Consider the following 21001-nt stretch of genomic DNA (forward strand, 5'->3'; position numbering starts at 1 on the left):
CACGGCGATGGGATCCGTGCACAGTGACGAGCTCATCAACGAAACTATCCTTACCAAAGTGTGGAACCTACATTATTTTATAATATATTTTTTGTGCTATTTTAGAGCATCTGCAGCAATGAATTCTCACATGGTATTTGAAATAAAAATAAATCAAAATAATTAAAATTATGAGAGAGAATGTAGAAAATCTCTACATGAAGAAATGTTACAAGAAGGAGAAGGTACTCAAGTTACACATGTCAAACAAAAGAGAATTTAATTGTATTTAAAAAGTTAAAAATAAATATAAAATAAAACTGTTAATATTTTATATTCTCTCCGTTTTAAAATGATCCATGTTTAAGAAAACTGTTTCTAAAAGATCTATATTTTATATTTCCAATGTATGTAATAATGATAAATTATAAATTTCGACGATGTTAATTGTGTTTATTGAATTTTGATTAGTTAAAAATTATAGAAAATAACTAAAAATTGAAAATAACATATTTATTGTCAAAATTTATGCGCTTTCTTAATAAATATGAAATATCTCGAATATACATGATTTTAAAACGGATGGAATATTTGTTAAGAGACTCACCTTTTTTGTACTTGTGCTAATGCTCTTAGTGCTATTCTGATAACTCAGCCAATAAAAAAAATGGAGAATAAAATTAATAAATTTTGCATTGAAATGATAAAAAATACTTATTTTACAATGAAAAAAATTATCTACAAGGACATTTAATATAAGAATAATACTTTATATACAAATTAGCTCTTTTCTTCTTCATTCTCTGCAAAATCTTCAACTATGGTTTCAGATTCGAGTGTTATGATCATAACGAATATAATATCTATCATGGGCTTTTATCCAATTTCACTCAAAGTTTCTTCTTCACGTTTCTCTCTATCTCCCATGGACATGAGGAGACTCTCGCACGCAAGCTACGTATCAAAGTTTCTTTGTCTAAGATATCTCTAGTCTCTAGATCACGAGCAGTTTAAACAACTCATAACTATCTTATCGCCTCACGAGTTCGATACTTTGTTTCTTGCCTTACGATCCAAAGCTAACCCCAAGACTGCTTTAGATTTTCTTCAACTTAGCATCTGATTCGCTTAGCTTCTCCTTCAGCCTCCGTTCTTATTGTTTATTGATAGGTTTATTGCTTGAAGAGAATCTGTTATCTCCTTCTAGGCTAGTTCTTATAACGGTACTATCAACTAATTAAATAACATTCAGCATATAGTAAAGAGTCTAAAGACTGAGATTGGGGATATGTTTCCTTGTTATTATAAACAACTTCTGTATTCTTTTTTTTTTGGAACACAACTTCATTAAGTTAAAACAGAGTCTGTGGTTATACCACTTGATACAAAGCCAAAGCATGTTTAGCCAGGCCATCAGCAACAGAATTTCCAGCTCGTGGAATCCAACTAAAGGAAACAGATTCAAAAGCAAGACAGACAATCCTAATATCTGTGATTATCCCATAAATCTCTGGCGGGTCCATCGTCGAGTTTAAAGCTTTGATAAGTTGAGCAGAGTCTGATTCAATACGAATGCGCCGGAGTCCCAGCTCTTTACATTTCTTGATTGCTTCTCTAGCTGCCAATCCCTCTGCTGCCAGCGGTGAGTTCACAAAGCGGTTTACAGATTGAAAATTGAAACTTTCGCCTGTTTTAATTGTCCATCCCAAACCCATCGTCCTTGAGTCCCCTTTCCAAGCTGCGTCTGTTTGGACTACAATATCTCGGGGGTTTGGTGCTTTCTTCACTCGTATCATGGGGTTCTGCCTCTGTTCTTTCTCCTGTGCGTTCAACCATTCTCGCGCTGCAGATACCGCATGGGTTATCACTTCCTCTACAGAGTACAACTTTTTGGTGAATATCAGCTTGTTGCGAGCTGTCCAGAGTGCCCACACTATCCACGAAGCTAGTTGGCCCGTTACAATCCCCACAGGTGGTAAACAGGGGTTAGTAATCAGATGCATCCAGTCAGAATCCAAATCTAGCAATCGTCTCATATCAACTTGTTGTAAGAACGGGGCCTCTTTCCAAACTTGCTCCGCAAATTCGCATTGAAAGAGGAGATGATCAATTGATTCGAGTTTTCCGCACCTTTTACATGCTGGATCAGTGGTAACTTGACGTGCAAGGAGTTGTTCTCCCACTGGGAGAGCTCCGCGTAATGCCTTCCAAACTAGGAGTTGGATCTTTGGGGCTGTCTTCAAGTTCCAGACGCCTTTGTTCCAGTTGATAGCGTGGCTTGGCTGAGGTCTGTCCTCTCTTTCCGCTCGCCACTCAACCGCTGCTGTGTACCCTGACTTGATAGTGTAGACTCCATCTCGAGTGTGAACCCAGAATTGTTTGTCCGGAGCCCCTAGACAACTTGGTTTGATGCTTAGGATAGTCTCTGCTAGTTCCGGAAAGATATGCCGAACCTTAGCCTGGTCCCATTCAGTTGATCCATCAAGCATTAGGTCAGAGACTTTGAGGGTTACATAAGCTTCCGGGACCGGTCCCATAGGTCTGAGCTGCTGTGAAGAGCTAAGCCATGGATCGTTCCAGGCGCTTATAAGCTCTCCATCTCCTACCATCCAAGCCATATTTTTAACTAGTAAGTCTCTTCCTAGAAGAATGCCACGCCATCCATGGGATTCTGCTTTTCGATCTTGGCAGTGCAGGAAATCTTCATCTTGGCAGTACTTGTGGAATAGGATCTTTGCGAGGAGGCCTGAGGGGTTATGGAGCAAACGCCAGCTTTATTTCGCCAGATAGGCATCATTGAAGCACTGAAAATCTCTAAACCCGAGCCCGCCATTGGTTTTGGTTTGTGCCATATCATCCCAAGAGACCCAAGCCATTTTCTTTTCCCCGGTGTTTGAATCCCACCAAAATCTAGTAACCGCAGATTGTAGTTGTTTGCAAAGAGACACTGGGAGTTTAAAACATGACATAGCATGGGATGGCATAACATTTAGAATACTCTTCAGCATGGTTAGTTTCCCGGCAGTGGATAGGAAACGATTTTTCCAGCTTCTAGCTTTTTGCTTGACCTTATCAACAATAGATGCAAACAAATCTCTCTTTCTTCTCCCGAAATGTTCAGGGAGTCCGAGATACTTCCCTACCCCACCCTCGTTTTGAATCTGGAGAGAGTCTTTAACAAGCCGTTTGAGGTGAGCCGGGGTCTTCTTCGAAAAGGAGATCGATGATTTGGCCGCATTGATGGTTTGGCCTGATGCACCTTCATAGCGGAGGAGTAATCGTCAGAGAGAGGAGCTGCTTCTGTGTGTTGCCTCCACGAAAAACATAGTGTCGTCCGCGAACAGCAAGTGATTCACTTGCGGACCTCCCCGGGAGACTCTAATGCCCTTCAAAGAGCCATCTACTTGTGCTTTATTACATAATCCCGAGAGAACTTCACTACACAAAATGAAAATGTATGGTGAAAGTGGGTCTCCTTGACGGATTCCCCTACTCGGTTGAACCCTTCCTCTAGGCGAGCCGTTGATAAGGAAGGGATATGTAACAGTGGTAATACATTCCATGATTAATGTAATCCACTTTGGATGGAACCCCATCCTAGATAGCACTTGTGAGATGAACTCCCATTCAAGCCGGTCGTATGCCTTGCTCATGTCCGTTTTGACGGCCATAGCACATCTAACCTCTGCCTCCGACGATTTGAGATAATGGAGTACCTCATGCGTGATCAACACGTTATCGGATATAGCTCTTCCGGGAACGAAAGCGGACTGCGTCTCTGAGATGATCAGCGGGAGTAATGGTTGCAGTCGCTTCGTCATGAGTTTCGAGATGATCTTGTAATAAACATTACAGAGAGCTATCGGCCTATACTCCATCACCGTTTGAGGTTTAAGAACCTTTGGGATGAGTCTAATGTGCGTCCCATTTATCTTCTCCGGGAGCGAGCCTGATATGAAGAACTGCTGAACCTCTTTGATTATGGATTCACCAACGCTTTCCCAATTAGCGTGATAGAATCCCGCTGAGAAACCGTCGGGCCCAGGTGCCTTGTCTGAATGTATCGAGAACACTGCATCTTTGACCTCTAGGGCCGTGGGGACTTTGATCAGGTTGTTGTTCTGTTCTTCTGTAATAACCGGGTCCAGTGCATAATTGACAGTTTCGGCGCTGTTTGTAGCGGAGGTTGAGAACAGTCGTCCGAAGTACGCCACAATGACCTGGGCGATTTGCTCTTCTTTGTGGACCGGGTTTCCTTGTCCATCAGTAATCACTGAGAATGAGTTTGCTCTTCTTCTTCCTTTTGTGACAGAGTGGAAGAATACGGAGTTGCGGTCTCCCAATCTGAGCCAGAGTAGGCGGCTTCTCTGTCTCCAGTACGCTTCTTCCGCAAGGTACGCTGCCTTAAGCTCGTTAGTGACCTTCTTGATGAGTTCCGTATCGTTTACTTCATCCGTCAGGGCCGTTTCCAGATCCTTTTGTTTGGATTCAATGATCAGCCTGCTATTCCTCTGTTTGTTTCTATTCCAATGGGAGATAGCTTTGCGGCTTGCTTCTATCTTTTCTCGCACGGTACTAGTCGTTGATTCCTCCCAAATCACCCGTACCAGTTCCTTAACTTCCGCATTGTCTTTTAATCGCCTATCATATCGAAACAGTCCGTGACTTCTTTTCTTATGAGGTTCAAGTAAAGTAAGAAGCGGTTTGTGGTCTGAGCCTTCATAGTTCATGTAATGACAGCGGGCCGTAGGGTACATTTCTGCCCATGCGGTGTTAGCAACCGCTCTGTCGAGTCGACACCTAACCAGGTGATCTCCTCTCTGTCCTCTCCATGATAGCGGGTCCCCGGAGAATTGAAGATCATAGAGGTCACCTTCAGATAAGAAGGTGCGTAGGTCCGTAAATGAGCTCTCTGGTCTGGCTGGACCCCCAGCCTTTTCCTCATTGCTAATGAGATCGTTGAAGTCGCCCGTAACGAACCACGGGCCTCCTCGAGCTTCGTTAAGGGTGATCAGCTGGTCCCAGAACAGTCGCATGTTTGCAATATTGGTATCAGCATAAATGAAGGAGGCAAAGAAAAGTTTCCCTTCAAACACAACCACTGTGTCAATCATATTATTAGAAGCACTTAACACTTCAAGGTTTACATTTTCTTTCCATAAGAGAGTGAGACCCCCTGCACAAACGCCAGTCGGGGGTACAAACAACTTTTGTATTCATTATTCTTCTCTTACCAAGTGAATAATATTTGTTTTAAATACACATAAAACTATAAAGAAAACAATAACTTTTGGGTTCTACTTCCGTAATTCCACTGTTCATGCTTATGTTTTATTATGTACTACTGAAGATACCCTATACAGAAATTGATTTGAGGAAATGTAAAAAGGTCAATATAGAAATACGATCTCGTAATAGGGGACTGAATTGGCTGGTATTTTCCTCTGAGACAGCTCAAAGTTCAATTTGACTTGGATAATCTATATTAAGTGTATAATAAAATATATGGTTAAAGTTAGCAGTCTTGGATCCATGAAGAAAAAATACAGTATTCACAGTCACAGATTGCTTGCCATTTTCCAATAAATTGTTGTAGGAAACATTCATATATGTTACTTTCATCCGAGTATGAATCGGATAATGAATAATTTGTATCCACTTGCGACGACTGGGAAGTACTTGAGTTTTGGGTAAGTTGAGAGTCAATTACCTTAAAAGCTGGGGATCTCTGAAACATGACAATACCTAAAGCCCACCAGCTTTTTAGTGAAAGGTATAATGAAAAACATATACAGCTACCAAACAATTCGCACGTGATATGGACCATTCTTGCTATTTACATCCGTTCGTATCTTTAGGTTCTTCTGTTATCTCAAATAACTTGTGAATGAAATTACTGTAGATTCCGTATTTAAATAATCTGCTGTAAACTTTTGTGAAGTTAAAGAGGGAAAGTCACTTGTCAATGGAAATTAAGTACATTTCATTTTCATCCACCTTTCTAAGTCCCCTCTTTTCTCCAGTTTAGATCCAGCGATACAGACCACTTTTTTTTTTAAACACACAGACCACATTATCTGCGGTCTACAATATTTACATATTATATTATATTCACTCTATCCCTAACACGTGGCCACCGGTGATTTAACATTCTCTCACTGGGGAGCGGTTTATCGTTTTTTTATATTCACTCTATAATATGTACAGTATATATGCATAGTATATATGGCATATAGAATTATAGAATCATTCATAGTTTCATACATCAAACACATTCCGTATAGTGTGGACATGCAAATTGAATATTTAGTCAGAAAACATGCGACTTCATTTCTCGTTATCTGACCATGAGTTCTGTTGTATGATCTGAGCTTGTACAGAGAAGACATATATATTATTCATAAATATCACGATTAGAAGGATGTCAAATAAAATTCACGTTTAGAAGAAAACAATCTATGGAGTTAAGTATTCTTTGTAGGTTGTGCATATAAATATCTTAAGAAAGGACCGAAGAGCAATTCACAAACCAATAACGATACCATATAGCTATCACACTCAATACTGTCATGGCTACTAAATTCATCATGCCCACCGCCCCAAAATCTCAATTTCGACCCATGGAAAACATGAATTCATATCAAAATCTCAATTTAGACTCGTGGAAAACATGAAAATAGGCAAGACCACATGCTTTTTATAGTGAAAAAGAACAATGGAAAACAGATACAGATACCAAACTATTGGCTCGTGGGTATGGACCCCTACCCATTCGTAGTTTCGTACTATCTACATCAGTCCGTATCTAGGTTCCATAGATTCTAGGTTCTTCTCATTATCCCAAACAACGTGTGGGGGAAATTACTGTAGATCGCAAACTAGCTTTTGTTTCTCTTTCCTCTTTTCACCTTTTTGTAGAATATTAACAACAATGACTGAATTTTAAAAACAAAAAACTGAATCTCAGTAGATCGTGGCAGCAAAGCCACTCTGAAATTTTTTAAAATTCACCAATCATAAATTAAAAGTGTAACAAGAGAAAATAGTGCAACTAAGAAAAATTGAAAAAAAGAGTAAAAAAGTATAAAAACATAAATTTCCAATAATTTTTTTACTCTATAGATAAGAGAAGAAAAACTTTATTCAAAAATTTGATAAAAAGACTTTATTCTAAAAGAAACATAAAAGGATAAAAACCATTTACTCTAAACTACCTATGCTCTACAAAAATTACTATAAAAGTGACTTCAGAGCCTAAATAAACATCAATTTTAAGTAAATAAAAAATATAAAATGAATGAAACCAAAATGATCAAAAGTTCAGATGATGCTTGTCTAGAACTCGAGCCAAAGCTGAAACGGTATCAAACCAATTTATACTAACTTCTCTTGGTTTTTGTTTTCCTGATTATCTTCTACACGAAAAAGTCTAACCAACCAAAATCCAGACTTAAAAGTATCCAAACTAGACTAAAAACTAAATCTGAGAGTAATCCAAAAATCTATAGTCATTGTTTGTATTTTAAAACTATAGTAATTATTACCAAACTATCGGTGGTGTTTCTGATAGAATATTAAGAGGGTTAGTTTCCTTCTGTGCCCAATTCAAATAGTATTAAAATTTATTCTTTTAATCATAGTTTTAAAAGCTGATTCTATGCCGGTAAGAGATTATATGCCTAAGACCTGCAATTTAACACATGTTTGGAGTTATATATAAGCCGCATTCGTACCATATGAGCATGAAAAGAGAAGACTAATGTGCATTTTTTTCTAATGTGATTTAAAAGAAAATGAACTACGGAGTTAAGTATTCTTTATAGGTTTTTCCCTTTAATTGTTAGGCAATATACAACGAAAGACTGAGAAAGCTTGAAACTGACACTTTATTAAGATTGGCCGGTTAGACAAACTAATCACTCTTAAGACGTACCCATCAACAAAATGCAGCTTTTTGGTTGAATGTTAGATACTTATATCAAACTTTTAAGGATTTTTAATGTTAAAACCTCTAAACTAAGTTTGTTTTGGGTTAAAACCCCCAAACTAAGTATTTAATAAATAAACTCCCAAATTAACTTTATTTAATGAATCAAACTCTTTCCAGTCATAATTACCAGTACTACCGATAATTTTTTAGTTTAGGGGTTTCTACATTAAACAAAACATAAGTGAGGGGTTTTACCATTAGAAATAAAAAATTTCAAAATATAATAACATTATCTAAAAATTAATAACTTTAATATTCCAAATTAGCATTTTTAAAAAATTTCTGTAAAATATATGAGTAGTGTTTTTTAAATTAACATTATATATGTATAAATTAAAAATGTAAAAACCCATAAAATATAACAAAAATTATCTAAAGATTTTTTAAAAAATTAACTTTAATATTCCAAAATTAGTTTTTAAAAAAATTCTGTAAAATATATGAGTCTAGTTTTTTTTTAAATCAACATTATATATGTATAAATTAAAAATGTAAAAACCAGAAAATATAATAAAAAACTGTCTTAAGACTTACCAGTAATAAAAATTATCTAAAAGTTAAAAATGTAAAACACAAGAAAATAGATAAATCTTTAGATAATTTTTTTATATTTATGGGTTTTTACATTTTTAATTTATACATATATAATGTTAATTTAAAAACACTACTCATATATTTTACAGAAAGTTCTTAAAAATGCTAATTTTGGAATATTAAAGTTATTAATTTTAGATAATGTTATTATATTTTGAATTTTTTTATTTCTAATGGTAAAACCCCTCACTTATGTTTTGTTTAATGTAGAAACCCCTAAACTAAAAAATTACCGGTAGTACTGGTACTTATGACTGGAAAAGGGTTTGATTCATTAAATAAAGTTAATTTGGGGGTTTATTCATTAAATACTTAGTCTGAGGGTTTTTACCCAAAACAAACTTAGTTAAGGGATTTTAACATTAAAAATCCAACTTTTAATATATATTATATATATATATATATATATATATATATGTATGTGATGTATATGTATAGATGTGTGCATATAAATATCTTAAGAAAGGAGTGAATAGCAATTCACACAACCAATCACTTTATAGTCTATAGCAATAAGACTAAATACTCTCATGGCTACTAAATTTATTACCCTTGCTCAAGTCCACCGCCCCAAAATCTCGATCTCAACCAGAAAACCTCGCAGATGCAACCAAAACAAGCCCCGACCATCCAAATCCATAAGCGAAAACATGTTCAACAATGTTTTTCCTGGCAAAATGCTTACGGAAATCTATCCTAATGACCTAAACAATTCAGACCCCCTTACTAATTCTCTACTTTTTATGGAACATCAGCCAGTTAAAGAAGAGGAGTCGACTCAACAAGAACACGGGAAGCTGTCCATATGCAACCACCAAGACGACGGTAAGTCGATCATCGCAACGAAAGACAGAGATTTGAGACGTGAAGTTGCTCAGTTAAGCTTGTTGTGGTACATGAAATGTTCCATAAGCTTTATATTAAGGAAGGCAAGAGCGTTTTACAATGAGTTTTCTTGTGATACTTCTGCTGGAAGTAGCACTATGGTTGTGGTCGATCCATATTTTTCTGTTCCAGTTTTACCTTACAATAATAATTAGTTTAATATCTCAAATTCTACGTGATTAAAAGTTGTAGTTAGCATTTCGCTGTGTTGTAATGTGTTGAAAGTCCACATATATGTAAAAATACGTCAACTTATGTAACTGATATCGTTGTATCTAAATTAATTCCGTGTTGTGTTGTGATTTCGTCATTTCGACCTACCCACAAACATTAGAAATACACTTAAAATATTACGAATGCCGAATAGACTAGACCTAAATAGTTTCGTATTTACGAGCTAGAGAATATTATAAAATTGAATATTTCGGCTCTCACTCACTACACATTTTAATAAATTGTGAGCCAAAACTAATGTTCCATTTGACAATATCCAATATCAGCTACACAATAGAACTAAGTCGTTAACTAATTTTGCTTTTCACTAATTTTTACCAGCCCAAGAAAATAAAGATTAGCGAAAGACTCCAAGGTCTAATTAAACTGATCTAATTGTGTAGTAACTTATGTTGTACGTATGAATAGTAGTACGACTGTCCATGCATGAAGATCACATGCATAACATTGTAGTTATATTATAGGACCACAATTACAAATACTTTTATGTGGTCCTCTACCAAAGTCATAAATGTTTTTGCACCGCTATATATGGTAACTTGTATTGACTCTTACCTGTCCCATTAATTCAATACGAATTATATGTTCTTCTTCGTTACTTCTAGCTGAACTATATATGAAGTTGTTGTTGATGAAGAACTGATAATGGTAGCAGCAAATTATGATCATATATATAGGTTAGCTAGCAACAAAAATAAGTTATATTTACGGTGATATAAAATGATGATTATTCTTGGCTCAGTAGTCGTGGATCATTACGATAACATAGCGAGATTTAAAGTGATGATTAGTCCTAGTCATGTAGTTGTTGATGATGAGGACGAGATTTTGTTGTTATTATTATTTTATTTTTTGACTAAAGGGCTTTCAAATTTTTGTTGTTATTAGCAAATTATTACTACGGCTAATTATGTGTAATTTCACAAACTTAAAGTGAACCTGTTTATCAGTGCTCTGATACATAAAAAGTTAATTAAGGGAGAAAAAGGTTTGATAAACAAGTTCCTAACCGGTTATCGTCGATCGATCAGAGCATAGAGAGATCACAAATACGAGGGAAAGCCTTCATATTTGGTTAGTATATATTTCGAACTTCTACGAACTCAAATCCAATATGCATATGATGTGAAAACGAGGAAAGTCAATATATGCATGCACTTTAAAAAAAAAGCATACGTGAAAATAAGACTAATGAATCGGAATCATTGATGTCTGCTGAGGCATAAGATTTTAAGACAAGTGCAGCCTCTGTTCTTGGATCCAACCAGTGTAAGTTTTTGTTTGCTTTCTCTTGCTTGGAGATTTTTACTTTTGTCGTCTATATAATAGGATTCTAAAATTTGTAGACGAAATAACATCAATTCACGAGAACTGGTTTGCTGCTCGATGCTTAGACACTACTCAGCCCGCGGGTGAAGGAACTATTGTTATGCAGACCGCTACCTATTCTGTATATGTTATTAAAGTAATTTAAACTTCAACTATAAGTGTTATCAAAGTTTGATTACTGGTTTTTCTCATTTATTCGCATCAGATATCAATTTGTACAGAAAAAGAAATCCATTTTGTCAACAACTCGTCCATCATACGTACAGTTGTTTTGATCCAGGTCAAGTGCTGTAAAAATACGGAGTTGTTGCTTTGCAATCACTGAAACTGATCAAGTTCTTGAAGCTGGGAACACAACACCAGAGTCTTTTTCTCTTGTTGTATTTTTGATATTCAGAAGCTTCAAAACTTGATATCAAGAGTCATCAGTGTTGTTCAGGTAATGGGGATTACGTATGTCGATTTCTCCTCTGACATAGCTGGCTGCGTAAGAACGGGCCATCAAGATTAATATAGTTTACCTGCGTGTCTCCTAAAATAAGACTAGAGATAAACATTTGTTTTCATCAAGAAGCTAAATCAAAACATAGATGAACCTTCTTAGAGAAAACCAAGACAAGAGATTGCTCGTGTAACGAGATCTCTATCTTCTTCATATCATACCGCGTATACAATGGATTGTCAAACCGTTTTTTCTTCAATTATCACATATGTTTTTATTAATGATTTTAACTTAAATCAACTATTTAAAGAAAAAAAGCCAGAAGATTTCCATAAAACAATTACCTTTTATGATTCTCAAGAAACCAGAGCTCTCTTTTATCCTAGTTCTCTTACCTTTAAAAATCAAATCATATGAGGATTGTAAGAATCCAAACCCTAGATCTTGAATCAAACTGTTCTCCAGCATCTAGTAGAATCTAGAATTTGTCCAAATATCAACTAAAATATTAAAACTACAATAAAGATTCAACTTTTAGGAAAAGAAAAAAAAAGAACGGAGGGTGAAATGAAATCAGTATCTTGATTTAACCCTTTTTTTTTGCCAAACAACATTCAAAGAAAAAAAACAGAGGAGAAGAGTATATAATAAGTTACAGATCTAATTGGATTCGTTTCACCATTGGAGGCTCCGATTCAGTTGATGCAAGGCGGGAGCCAATCCCTGCTTACAAACCAATAAGGCAAAAGCACCTCTGTGGTCGTGTCAGCCAATCAGTCCTGACCTGCACCAAGCGAATCCGAGCCCGACGGTGATTCTATCTCTGTAATAAAGAAAACGGAAGACAGACGGAAGAGCGTATCTGTTTTCTATCTCTGTAATAAAAAGAAGAGAGAAGCACAAATTTAGGTTAGTATAACGGCGTTCTGAGACAGAAGAGCGTATCTGTTTTCTTGAGAACCCTATCAAACAGAGACAACCTTTAGCTTCTTTTGTAGTGTTTTCAGTACACGTAAGACTATCTGTAATGTAAAATTTCTTATCTACATGAAAGCCAGTTACAAAAAAAAAAAAAAATTCTTATCTACTCAAAAATTGAATAACTCTATAATAGATAGATAATTCTACAATAAAGTTGAGTTTTACTCTATCTAACTCTATTTTAAAACAAAAACAAAAAAAAAACAAAAAATATATCTACATTTTATTATTGTAAAGTAAAAAATGAAATAGATTAGAACAAATTTAACTTTTAAATTTTATTTTAGAATAAGAAATGAAATATAAATGAAAATACTCTAACAGTTTATTCTTCTATTAGTAAGTTTCCATTACATTACAATGATAAAAGTATAAATTTGATTCTACTTAAAATCTATAATTATAATATTTTCTTATTTTCTTAGTTAAAAATTGTTGTAATTTATAACTAATAATAAAATGAATAGAATGTTAATATGTTTTTGTTATTATAAACACTGTTTACTTAAAGCAAAAATTACTAGATTATGATATAATAAAATCATCATTTATTATTTAAATTTGTAGAATTTTTAAGTATTCAAAACGAAGTATGAGATCAGTTTCATTGATGAATTCTAATAAAGTATCTAAAGATCAAAAAAACAAAAAAGTACGGATAAATAGAAAAGGGAGAGAATTGATTTCTGCAGAAAATTTTGCTCTGATGTTTTTGATTTTTTTCCCATTTGAACAAATTAGTGGTTAATTGATTTTAAAGTGCTTTTATCAAATAAAAGTATTTATTTTCCAAAAAAAAAAACAGATTTTTGGATAGTTGTACCAAGAAGGTTGTTCTGAATTTTCCGACCTATAATTTAAAAATAAAATTGGGGAAAGCCATCATCACTCGCTTGTGCGTGGTTCCACAGTTAAACCACGTGAGCGTTGGTCTGTGCATGTCACGTTAACTACTTCTGCTTCTTCCAATTTTGACTTTATGGTGTAAAATAGTAGTCTGGTTGATAATAGAAATTTCTTGTATAACTAAATTTTTGATAAGAATATTTCCTAAAGAAAACAATAATAACATCTTTGGTAAAAGATAACATGCAGAATTGAAATATTTACATTTGATTACACTTATCATCTCCGAGTAATATATAAATCTTAGATTTATGTCTATTACGAAGCTGAATACATGTCATATATCTAGTTGCATTATCTACAAATAACATTGTAATGTTCTGAACTTCTGATGATATGAACAAGAATATAAAATATTTTTGCAAATATTTTGCAGAGTATCCTCAGTCGTCCTTTGGCTCTCTATTTGTAGATCAACAGCAGTTCGTGGATTCTCTGTCCTTGCAACATGGTAGCGGCGGCTCCCCTCGGAGAAGGCGCGACGTAGCTGACGGGTTCACTCTTTTGGTCTCACACGTCTTCACCTCTTTCCTATTCGGCCTGTTTTGGAGGACGGGTGAATCTGTGGTGAGGTAGGGTATTACTCTGTTTGATTCTGAACAAGAGAAGTCATTTGGATCCGGTGGCGAGTCTAGGTGAGCCAAAAAGGTGGCAAGTGCCACCGTAAAGTTTTCAAAATTTGCATAACATACTTTAAGTTTTAGTTATTTTCTCCTATTAAAAATTCTATCTTAATTAATCATATTTTTAAGTTTATATGTGTTTGCCCCCATAACAAAAAAAATCTACATTCGCCACTGTTTGGATCTGCAAGCTTACCTTGTGCATGCATTTTCTTCTTCTTTTCTTTGAGACTGTTATCCTGTTCATCGCTTTGGGTTGTATCCTCCTCGTGTTTAGGTGGTGGTAATGCGGGATCGATGGGTTATTCTCAGGCCCGTCTTAAACTATTTAAGAGCCTTGGGCGAAATATAAGAAAATTAGCCCTATTTTAAACATTTTTTCATTGTATTTTTTAGTTTTTTTTAACGTCTAGATTGATTATTATCGATTAATTATGTTATTACAATGATGAGAATATTACAAAGACGATTATACAGCCGACAATTTTACCATCCTTTGAGAATACACGCCTGAGTGCACCACTCTGAGCCGTCCTATGAGATCCATGTTCGATGGTACGCCATGCACCAAGCTGAAGATCTCATGTAACATGTTTCTCCATAATCTGCATAATTTAGTATTTTCTGGGGTTTGAATCCCAAACCTCCGGGTGTAGAAGCAATTGAACCCTTAGTCAAATTTCCAGGTGTATTTTTTAGTTTAACCAAAGAATTTCGATAACCTGAAACAAATAGAAAGACAATACATGAAAGAAATATATTTTTTATAGATAAATTAGGTTGAGATATTATGGGTCTTTTTATTATAAAAGTTACTAGCTATCGCTACCTAAACAAATTAATGTGGGTCTTTTATTATTACTAAAATCAGACTAAAAAAATTCTAGACCCATAGACCCAGGGCTATTACCCCTATGGCCATGGTCAAAAACTGGCACTGGTTCTTGTCTGCCTCTTTTCGTTTAGGTTATCTTCTTCCCGGTAGAAGTAGTTCATGCGGTTTGGTTAACGTTCTTTACCAAAAAAAATTTTGATTAAAAATATATAGAAAGGATTTACAGTTTTAAATTACTTTTAATAACCGTTTAATTGAATAATGAAGAGCATAATATTTTTACAAATTATTTGCCATTCAATGCCATATGTATAGTCTAGGTAGTGAATTTTTCAAAGAGTGTCTTAGGTAGTTTAGGCATTTAGAGTACCTTCAACTACAATCAACACTAACTATATTTATTCACCATTTACAACAACAAATTTCACACTAAATATATTATTATATTATTAAACTACAAATTTTATTTTTATTTAATATTTAAATATATATAATTATTATGCAATATATAACATAAAACATATTATAATAAAAATATTTTTAAAATAAAATATTTACCATATCAATATATAATGATATTTAAGTATATATCTAAATAAACTATTTCAATACATATAATATTTTCTTATAAATATTTAATCTATCATTTGATATGTATTTTTTTCTTATTTATTATTATTTAATTATATAGTTTATTAACAAAATAAGTGAATAGTGTTTAATGTAGTAAATATAATCACATAAAATTTAGTGTGATATCATAGTTTTACATTAAAATAGTATGATTTTTAATGTTGGTTAGAATATTTTGTATAAAAATCGTATTAAAATATAATTTTAGTAGCTCGGAGATTTCTTAGCCTTCGTCCATGAAAAAACAAGCCGAAAGGAAAACGTTAACTACTTTCTCTAAAATGCTCCATAATTGAATTAATTATATTCGTAAAATTAGTAACATTTAGTCCTCTTTAAATCGTAATATTCGAAAACATCGCAACAGAGGATGAAGTTCGTTCTAATTAAAAATTAAATAAAATCACTTTAAAGGAGAATCTGATTCTATTTCTGTGATAATAGACAGACGTGTACAGCCTATTTCATGGTATAGATTCTTTACAAATGTATGTGAATGTATATAGTGGTATTTTGCAGTCTTTTACGGCGCCGACAGTTTGTTTTTTTCTCAATGAAATATCAATCAATAAAAAGTATCTCGAAAAATCTCAGAAAATATCTCTTATTGATTTAGCATCGAGAACATTATGAAAACAAGTCCCGTGAATATCGCAAACATTATTTTTAGTATTTTGATTATACACGGGTCCAGTTTAGGCCACTGTGGGTAAGCAAAAAAAAAAAGTTTAGTTCACTGTCACTGAAATAGATTTAATGGGGCTGTGAAAGAAGAATAACCAGTTTAGTCTCGAGATAATCCTCAGTAAAAAGAGCATAAAGAATAAAACATCCATGAGAAAAGTTTAGGAGGTGATGGTTGTGGTCTAGTGGGATATACTGAAGGCAATAACATTAGTAAAACTGAAGAGAAGATGGTTGATTCAAATGAGCATTCGTGGGATGCAAAATTATAAACCAAAGCACAGTGAACATCATGATTCTTAATTGATGGAAGTTAAATATATCGTATAAGACCAAAAACTTTGAGTATCTGGAAGCCACCAAAATTTTGATGAAACGCTTGTGTTTTCTTTTAAATAAAGACCTTTTTGAGCTCTATCGGAATTGGTCATAAGAATTTTTTAAGATTAAGAAGGTAGTGCGAGCGATGCCAGCACACTCAATGTAATGACCAAGAGTGTTCTAGTTGGTCCACAAAATTCTTCTCTACTGCTGGGAAAATGGTAATGACCAAGAGTGTTCTAGCAGCGATGCCAGCACACTCAATGTCGTGTTTTAAACTCCCAAATCCTTCTGTGATAACATTCAATCTACATTGACAAGATTTTGGTGGAATTCAGAACCAGAAAAAACATAAAATGTCATGGATATCCTGAGAGAAAATGGCTAAACCAAAGAAGAAAGGGGGACTGGGCTTCAAAGATATTACCTCTTTCAATGATGCTCTCCTGGCCAAAGTGGGTTGGCGCATCATAAAGAACCCATCCTGCATGTTAGCTTGTTGTCTCCTTGGCAAATACTGTCAATCAAAATCGTTTCTAACTTGCAAAGCTCCGTCCTCAGCATCGCATGACTGGAGAAGTGTGCTAGTAGGCAGAGATCTTCTTACACTCCAACTGGGCTGGATGGTAGGCACTGGTGAAAGAATTAGCATCTGGGATGATCCATGGTTATCACACTCTGAGCAACTGAGGCCAGTTGGACCAACCACAGAGGAAACGCGCCTTCTCAAAGTCTCTGACCTTGTGCTCACGGGAACTACAGAATGGGATGAAGAGAAATTAGAATCCATCCTACCATTCCACAAAGAGCAAATATTGAAGATACGCCCAAGCAAGTTAAAAGCCATAGATGATCTAGTGTGGCTAAAAAACTCATCGGGTGAGTACTCTACGAGATCGGGATACCTGTCTCTGATGGAGGAAAAGGAGAGACTAGCCACTCCCTCAACGAACACCAATGCTACCGCCGAGTGGTTACCAAATGTCTGGAACATCAAAACAGCGGAAAAAATAAAACTCTTTCTCTGGAAATCCCTACATGGCGCGTTGCCAGTAGGAGAACAGTTTGCTATACGCAATATCCCTGTCTCCCCACGATGTATAAGATGTAACGAGATAGAGACAGTATCTCACCTGTTGTTTAGTTGCCCTTTTGCAGTTAAGGTGTGGAGCCTTGCCCCGCTAGCTCATCCAGTCACTTCCACGAGCTTCCTGACGACAAGAGACGGTTGGGAAACATTAAGGAAACTCCCCACTCTCCCACCGGTTGGACTTGGACCAAGAACACTAGCATCGTGGATCGTCTGGTCCCTCTGGACATCAAGAAATCAGCTCATTTTTGAGAAGCGCACCTATACAGCAGAGGAAACGATCCAAAAAGCGCTAAGAGAGGCTAGAGAATGGATGACGGCTTAGATCATCCAATCACCTCCCACAACGAGACCTTTGATCAGGCTCGAACCAAGCCCTAATCGCTCGAACTCCTGCTCCATCTTCGCGGACGCAGCCTGGAGTGCTACAACGAGCTATGCTGGACTCGGTTGGATAATTGATGATCGGAATTCTACAACACAACATGCAGCGACCTTGAGCTCTGTCTCGTCGCCCCTCATGGCGGAAAGTTTGGCGGTGCTTGCTGCCATAACCTTTGCCCGGAATCAATATATTGAAGTGGTCTCTATCTTCTCAGACTCTCAAGTCCTGATGAACCTACTCAAACGCAAGGAGTTAAAGCTGGAGATCTATGGAGTTATGTTTGATATCTACCACCTCTCGTCACAATTTAATTCTCTATGTTTTAATTTTATCCCAATGACAGCTATTAGTAGAGCTGATCTTGTAGCCAAACAGGCTCTTTGGGCCTCAAACTCTGTTATTTAAAGTATGAATGAAAAAATGGGCTTGCACAAAAAAAAAAAGGTAGTGCATGCTAGATATTCGGCTAGGATAGATCAGATAGGCACATGTGGGCAAGAGAACTTATTGAGCCTCGCGCAAATCAAGCCCATGTGGTTGTTGTTTGGACAAGGGGAATGTCGCTCTTGTTGTTCTTTTTTTTTGATTATTCTTCTTTGACATGCTAACATGTATGGCAGAAGAGTACAAGAATTGAGAAGTATAATATTTCGATTAATTAAACCAATAACTAGTGGAAACCAAAGAGAAAAGTGGGCTTAGGATTGAATCGGCGTATCGGATTTAGAACTAGTGGTAGAATTTATAAGTGACTGCGTTTGTATCACAAACCCGCGTCTGCGTTTGGGTTGTACAAAGATATTTGTAGAAATAATCACTCATCAGTACTATACTAAAAGCCCTTAATCCTCAAAGGGGAAGGTGTCCACGTCATTAAAATAATCTACTTATCACAGCCTTCTATTCTGCCATGTCACACTTTCTTATGTCGACTGAAAAAAAATATTGGGCCTTTTGTGTGGCCTGCTAATAATTCATCTTGGCTCAGTTCGAGCCTGTCTTCCCAAAACGTAATGATCCTCGGATGTGACTGACTGTTGAACTTCATCGTCATAGTTTCAGTTCTGCGCAATTTCACCTCCTCTGCTCATCATGTATAACGTCCATCTCCCACTTTTAATTTTCTTTAATCTCCAATATTACTGCCTCAATCCAAAGCTTTGAAACTGTTGCTTTTCCCTCATCACATCACAGCACTCTATATATACCTTCTTCATGCTTATACGTTCCTTCAATCAACATTGTCTCTCCTTTACAAATTCGATTATATATGTTTTTTTTGTCAACTTTCTGTGATATTTAAAGTTTTGATTTAGAGTTTTGGTAGTCCGTGTGAATGTATTAATTTCATATATTTTTGTATGATTCGTTAGGCAAAACAAGGCTGCAAGTGCTGGGTGAAATTGTACCAGGAAGTGAAGGAGCTGAGGGAAATCACTGATGATGATCGGTAGCTATACTGGTTTAGGAAGAAGCTGTCAAAACAGAACAAGCACGCCAAGGAGCTTGAGGAATCTCTGGGACTTTTGAGCGAGAAGCTGTGTAAAACTGCAGAAGGTTACCGTGTTGTGTGTGAAAGAGAGGGAAGATGCAGCATGCGCAGAACAAATAAGAGGTGCGTTTTTTGTCTCGAAAAATACACAATATGTATTAAACTGTCTACTGATAAACTTTCTTAATTTTGACAAAAACCGTTAGTGGTTTGATGATGGATCACATGACAGGTTTTACAAAGCCATACATGAGAAAAGAAACGCAAAGGAAGATAATTTCTAGATGTTAACCAAATTCTTTTGATTTAATTATTCTTCAGGGCTTAGGAGTTCTCTAGCTTCATAGAGTTTCAAGAGAAAGAGATGAAAACGTTTATGGAGAAGAGGGAGGGGGAGAGGTAGAAGAAGATATAATTCGAGGAGATGCTTGAGCTAGAGAGGGAATTTGATGTCATTGGAGCTGTTCATGAACAAGAACGACCTTCACGATGCAGATGACGCACACTTGCTTTCATGTTGTGCTTTTGGTATTGAATCTAAGGAGATTCGAGGAAGACTATCATTCTCAATTTTAGAGTAGGTAATAATAATCTAAGAGACTTGAGTTGAGACTATTATTTTCCATTTCAGTAAGACATCTAAGGAAGTATTTTGTGGCTAACAGCAAGTTTGAATGTTTTGTCATATATCCAAAACAGCAAATTCGGTATAGAAAGCTGGTTAACCAAAGGAAGAAGATGACCCGCAACTGCCATTGCTGAAACCTCTGCTAAAATTGGTTTGCGTCTTACGGATTATGTTGTTGGTTCTGGATCAGGCTTTCAGCGTCACACTGACCCATCTTTGTTGGAAACGCTTACTGCATCAGGAGTATTAGCAACATCTAAACTCAGCAAAGATAAGAGACCACGTAAAAAAGCTACTCATGTAATACATTTTTATTATTCTCAAATTTACTTTACCTCACATTCCCATTGTCTGTCCACAACAAGCATCTGAAATGCACATTTTAGGGATATTTTGTGTTACATATGACCAAGTATTTTATCAACAGAAGAAAGTATCACACGAGTAATGGAGAGGCTTGGGGATTCACAAACATCCCATGCTAAGTTAGCACTCATTATAGTTAATTCTGTCTCAGACATTAGTATTTCTGCAGTTCATATGATCAACATTTTGATTTGGTGATATAATTTAATTTTGGATGGTACAGGTTGCATCAGCCGATATAAAATTCTTGAGGGCAAGTTCTATGTAATGGATATTTGGAAAGAGACTAGAAAGTTTATTAAGGGACTCACAATTTTCAACGAAATTCACAAAATTGATGTAAAAAAGAACTAATATCAAATGAAAATATATTATTTATAGGCTATACCTAATGGAAACTAGGGGTGGGCATTTCGGTTTAGTTTCGGGTTCGGTTTGGATTCGGTTTGGTTTGGGTAATTTGGGTTTTATAAAACTCAAACCAATTAAAATCAAAGTAGCTTTGGTTTGGGTTCGGTTTGGGTTTAATTCGGTTCGGTTCAGTTCGGTTTGGTTTAAATTTAGTTCGGTTTACATTATTATAGTCTAGTTTGGTTCGGTGTAG

The 21001-nt window shown here is 35.6% G+C and overlaps 2 protein-coding genes and 3 long non-coding RNA genes across 9 annotated transcripts; 2 read left to right on the top strand and 3 right to left on the bottom strand.

Moving 5' to 3' along the window:
• Nucleotides 1-1349: 1349 nt before the first annotated feature.
• LOC108839076 (uncharacterized) lies at nt 1350-2597 on the bottom strand. Its single transcript, XM_018611916.1, has one exon. It carries the CDS (start codon nt 2595-2597, stop codon nt 1350-1352), a length of 1248 nt encoding a protein of 415 aa, XP_018467418.1.
• Nucleotides 2598-9029: 6432 nt separating this feature from the next.
• LOC108840440 (uncharacterized) lies at nt 9030-9750 on the top strand. The gene has a single exon (XM_018613267.2). It carries the CDS (start codon nt 9094-9096, stop codon nt 9601-9603), a length of 510 nt encoding a protein of 169 aa, XP_018468769.1. The 5' UTR covers nt 9030-9093; the 3' UTR covers nt 9604-9750.
• Nucleotides 9751-11168: 1418 nt separating this feature from the next.
• On the bottom strand, nt 11169-12486 carry LOC108852916 (uncharacterized). Its single transcript, XR_008944515.1, has 2 exons — nt 12110-12486; nt 11169-11848 (listed from the first exon to the last, which is right to left on the bottom strand). It is a non-coding gene; the product is annotated as an uncharacterized LOC108852916 (long non-coding RNA).
• A 3856-nt stretch (nt 12487-16342) lies between these two features.
• On the bottom strand, nt 16343-18215 carry LOC108841469 (uncharacterized). Its single transcript, XR_001948125.2, has 4 exons — nt 17570-18215; nt 17342-17421; nt 16864-17192; nt 16343-16744 (listed from the first exon to the last, which is right to left on the bottom strand). It is a non-coding gene; the product is annotated as an uncharacterized LOC108841469 (long non-coding RNA).
• Nucleotides 18216-18867: 652 nt separating this feature from the next.
• On the top strand, nt 18868-20784 carry LOC108840536 (uncharacterized). 5 transcript variants are annotated; one of them, XR_008944128.1, is made up of 5 exons: nt 19015-19526; nt 19725-19984; nt 20103-20331; nt 20459-20516; nt 20621-20784. It is a non-coding gene; the product is annotated as an uncharacterized LOC108840536 (long non-coding RNA). The 5 variants fall into 5 exon arrangements; XR_001947901.2 differs by lacking the exons at nt 20459-20516; nt 20621-20784 and adding an exon at nt 18868-19005 and having other exon boundaries at nt 19285-19526; nt 20103-20422; XR_008944124.1 differs by having other exon boundaries at nt 20103-20516.
• The last annotated feature ends 217 nt before the right edge of the window (nt 20785-21001 follow it).

Source organism: Raphanus sativus, chromosome 4 (genome assembly GCF_000801105.2).
Source record: "Raphanus sativus cultivar WK10039 chromosome 4, ASM80110v3, whole genome shotgun sequence".
Classification (NCBI taxonomy): domain Eukaryota; kingdom Viridiplantae; phylum Streptophyta; class Magnoliopsida; order Brassicales; family Brassicaceae; genus Raphanus; species Raphanus sativus.

Excerpts from the sequence above, each read along its gene's own strand:
- LOC108839076 (XM_018611916.1), bottom strand. The coding sequence starts at position 2,597 with ATGGCTTGGATGGTAGGAGATGGAGAGCTTATAAGCGCCTGGAACGAT.
- LOC108840440 (XM_018613267.2), top strand. The coding sequence starts at position 9,094 with ATGGCTACTAAATTTATTACCCTTGCTCAAGTCCACCGCCCCAAAATC.